Source organism: Tenrec ecaudatus, chromosome 1, assembly GCF_050624435.1.
Source record: "Tenrec ecaudatus isolate mTenEca1 chromosome 1, mTenEca1.hap1, whole genome shotgun sequence".
NCBI lineage: Eukaryota > Metazoa > Chordata > Mammalia > Afrosoricida > Tenrecidae > Tenrec > Tenrec ecaudatus.
In genome coordinates, this window is record NC_134530.1 from 20,086,326 (window position 1) to 20,090,609 (window position 4,284).

General features: G+C 40.8%; 1 protein-coding gene across 1 annotated transcript; it reads right to left on the reverse strand.

The window, feature by feature from the left end:
• Positions 1 to 1,463: 1,463 nt before the first annotated feature.
• Positions 1,464 to 2,441, reverse strand: LOC142432257 (olfactory receptor 7A5-like). Its single transcript, XM_075537379.1, has one exon. It carries the CDS (start codon positions 2,382 to 2,384, stop codon positions 1,464 to 1,466), a length of 921 nt encoding a protein of 306 aa, XP_075393494.1. The 5' UTR covers positions 2,385 to 2,441.
• Positions 2,442 to 4,284: the final 1,843 nt, after the last annotated feature.

Below are 4,284 nucleotides of genomic sequence, written 5' to 3' on the forward strand. Positions count from 1 at the left end.
CTGCCCATCCCCCAGAGAGGAGGTTACATGTAGATCCCTGAGATCGGTTCCCCCTTTATGCACCCCCTTCCCTCTGGTACCGCCACTGTCACTGCTGTTCCTGAGGGGTTCAACTTTCCTAGATTCCCTGTGTTCCCAGATCCAAACTGCACCGCTATGCATCCTCTAGTCTAACAAGGTCCGCAATGCAGAATTGGGATCATGATAATTGGGGGGGGGGGGAAGCATTCAAGAACTAGAGGATGGTTTTGAGTTTCATTGTTGCTACACTGAACCCTGAGTGACTCATCTCTTCCCCATGACCCCTCTGCAAGGGATGTCCAGCTGTCTACAGATGTGTATTGGGACCCATCACGCACTCCTCTCATTCACAATGATATGATTTTTTTCTCCGCCTTTGTTGTTTGAAATCTTGTCTCCTCGGCCTTAATGATCACACATGATGGTGTGCTGCTTTCATGTGGGCTTCGTTGCTTCGGGGGTAGATGGCCGCTTGATTACTTTCAAGCCTTTCAGTCCACAGATGCTATATCTCTCAATAGCCAGGCACCATCAGCCTTCTTCACCACATTTATTTATGCACACATTGGTCTTCAGTATTTATGTGGGAAAGATGATCACACAATGATGGTTTTTATTCTTTGGTGTCTGCTGTCTGATCCCTTCAACACCTTGTGTTCACACAGGCTTGTGTGCTTCTTCTCTTTAGGCTTTGTTGCTTCCGAGCTAGATGGACGCTTGTTTGCCTTCAAGCCTTTAAGACTCCAGACGCTATATCTTTTTGATAGCCAGGTACCATCAGCTCTCTTCAACATGTTTGCTTATGCACACGCCTGTCTTCAGCAATCATGTCAGGAAGGTGGGTATCATGGAATGACCATTAAGCTGAGGAAGGTGCTATTGTATTGAGGGAGTGTGCGTGAGGAGGCCCAATGTACACCTGAAACCCTACTATTGACTATAAATATATGCACATAGGTCTCTTTCTCCCATAATCATAAACATATTTACATATGTGCATGTCTGTAGTTAGGCTTCTATATTTTCCAGATGTGATCACAAGAAAAATGTTTTCTAAATAGATATTGCAGAATTTCTGTCTCAATTATTTATGGTTCAGGATTATAATGAGCACTGGTCCTTTGTGATAATTGTACGCTGTCACTCTATAGCTACCAATGTAAAGTCGGCTTCCTAATGAAACCTGCAGTCACCCTCAAAAAAATGCCTGTTGAAGCAAAGAATTGGTTAAAATAAAGATTTTTTTTTAAATACAGGGAAATAATTTCATATTATGTCTTCAATTTTTCATATTATATCTTCAAATTTGCAGAGATTGAATAATGTACATAAGCACAATTAGGACCGAAGAAGGTAAAACACAGATTTTTATTATTTGGAAATTTGTTTTTCACAAGTAGTTGCCTAAACTTAATGAAGAGTTCTTTAATGTAGGATGTTTCTCAGCTGAAAAGTTTTCTTAGGGCTTGCTTTATGTCTTTATTTCTCAGACTGTAGATAAAAGGATTCAGCATGGGTGTGGCTACAGTGTACATCACTGAGGCGATTGCACTGGCCCTGGAGGTTTCAGTAGCAGCAGGACTGAGATAAACCCCAACACATGTGCCATAGAACAAGGAAACCACGGAGAGGTGAGACCCACAAGTGGAAAAGGCTTTATATTTTCCCTCACCTGATGAAATTCGCAAAATGGAGGACACAATCTTAATGTAAGAGAAAAAGATCCCAATGAGTGGAACAACACCCAGAAGTCCAGTGGCTAAATATATCACTAAGATATTGAGAAATGTGTCAGAACAAGCTAGTTGGATTACTTGATTAAGGTCACAGAAAAAATGGGAGATTTCCAATTCTGTACAAAAAGACAGTCTCAAAACCATCAAAGCATGTAATAGAGAGACCAGAAGAGTCAATACCCAGGAGGCCAGAAGCAGGAGGCCACAGAATCTTGGGTTCATGATGACCATGTAGTGCAGAGGGTGACAGATGGCCACAAACCGGTCGTAGGCCATCACTGCCAAGAGGAAGTTGTCTAATGCCACAAAAAGCATGAAAAAAAAAATCTGAGCGATGCAGTCTTCATATGTAATGAATCTGTTCTGCAGTTGGATGTTCATCAGCATCTTTGGGATGGTAGTGGAGGTGAAACAGATGTCAGCAAAGGAGAGGTTGGAGAGAAAGAAGTACATGGGTGTGTGGAGGTGGGAGTCTGTGGTGATGGCCAGGATGATGAGCAGGTTCCCAGTGAAGGTGACCAGGTACATGGAGAGGAACAGTCCAAAGAGGAGGGGCTGCAGCTCTGCCTCCTCAGAAAGCCCCAGAAGGATGAATTCTGTAATATGAGTGTAGTTTCCTGGCTCCATGAAACTGGTGAAACTACTGGGAAAGAGAAAAGAGCACTGCAAACTCTGCCATAAGCTGTTAACAACGGTTTAAGGATGTGCTGTCACTTATGTTTTAAACTGTCAATTAATTAATCCCTATCTTATTTGTATATCTCATGTTCTTAAATCTCATGTTCTCAATATTCTCTTTGATGCTAAAATTGTCAAGCTGTCCTTGCTTCTAATACAATCTTTTCCCCAAAACATTATTTCTCTCTACAAATTCATAAAGACTTTGACAGTTCATTTAACAAATGTGTTTGACCAATTATTTTATGCCAAGTGTTCTTGAAAATTTTGGGAACATCCATGGAAAAATAAAAATTCTTACCCTTTCTGATATGAACAGCATAAAATTCAAATTTTGAGCTTGTCCTTTACAGAGGTCAGAAGAGTGATGGAAGTTGAAACTCACATGGAAACAATTGGTCCAATGGACTCATGGAGCATGCAAATAGCAGTCATGCCTGGAACAGAACTCTCCTCCATGTACCAATAATCAACTATTTAAGTTCAAGAGGACAGCACTTTGCCCAGGAACAAAGTTCAGAGGATTAGGAAGCAAGAAGAAAGGGAAACAGGAAACAGAAAGAGGCAGAGGGATAATCTATGGCACATCCAGGAATTGCAATGGATGATTTAAATAAGAATGCATATGATATTTTGAATGTCGTTAGGGTCTATAAACCACTTAATTCACAGTAGCAGATAAACAAATTAAAGAGTACAAATAAATTGATCTTTGTATAATCACTCCCGAGAAAGAGTCAATGTGCAGGAAATCTGAAGACAGTTACTGTGATAGTCGTGAGAAGAACCCTTTAGGCAGAGATAGGGGTTGTATTCCTCTCCTGACACAAGAATACTCCTCACACCCTCTGACAACAAGGTGGATAGTGCAACTGATGTGCAAAAACAAATCTGGATAAAGTTTTTGTTAAAAGTGACTGGAATATGAGATCAAATTGTTGTGAGTTTGAATACTTCCCTGAGAAAGATAAACTGTTAAACAGTAAAGTTAAGTAAAAATTTACAAATTAATCCTATGCAAATACCTTGAAGACAACAAGTTGTAAATTTCACTTAGAGTCCACTATCTGCCTCAGACCAGAAAAATCAGTTTTAACTTGAATATTCTTCATTGCTTAAAGCCAAATTCTTAAGCCAATTTCATAGAACAGTTTGAAAAGTATGTAATTTCTAATGTCATGCTGTGCCATACTAATCGGTGGATATTTTGAGTGATTATCCAAACCCGCACAGATTCATCTCCCACTTTTACTGTGATTTTTCAAATCCGTATCCCTCTATGGGTTTCACAGGGGCAGGTGTCTGCTCTGCACATGGACTGGAGCAATGTCTCCAAAGGCAAGTCTGACAGCAGACAGACTATGCTGCTAATTCTGCCTTGACTCTTGCTAATTTCAGAGTTGTCCTTCCTTGGGCAAAATTTGCAACTGTATGTTACATGGCTGCTGCCTACGTGTCCACACTCATGCTTCACTTTCCATTCCTTGCTCTCCTTGTCACAGTTATTAATTATTATGTGCAAATTCCAATGCACACCTTATGGTCTTAATAATCCCAACATTGCTCCCCTCCTGTCTCCTCCTTCAAAGCTCAGTGAGACCGTCACCTCTCTGTGAAACCTTCCCCAAAAATCCCCAGAGAAGGGCAACAACATGATGATCCATTTCAGCAGGATTGCAGAGCCGGGATAAGCACGCACTTACCGTCTGTTCCCTTACGGAGAACGTCAGATACTGGAAAGAAGGGAACATGTCTACTCATTTCTTTCTTTCCATAGTATAATTCCGTGCTAAATAAAGGCTTTGTGAGTTACAATGGGAACAAATAGTTGAAAGAGATTAAAAGGCCC

Bases quoted from the DNA above. Each gene is read 5' to 3' on its own strand.
- LOC142432257 (XM_075537379.1), bottom strand. From the start codon at position 2,384: ATGGAGCCAGGAAACTACACTCATATTACAGAATTCATCCTTCTGGGG.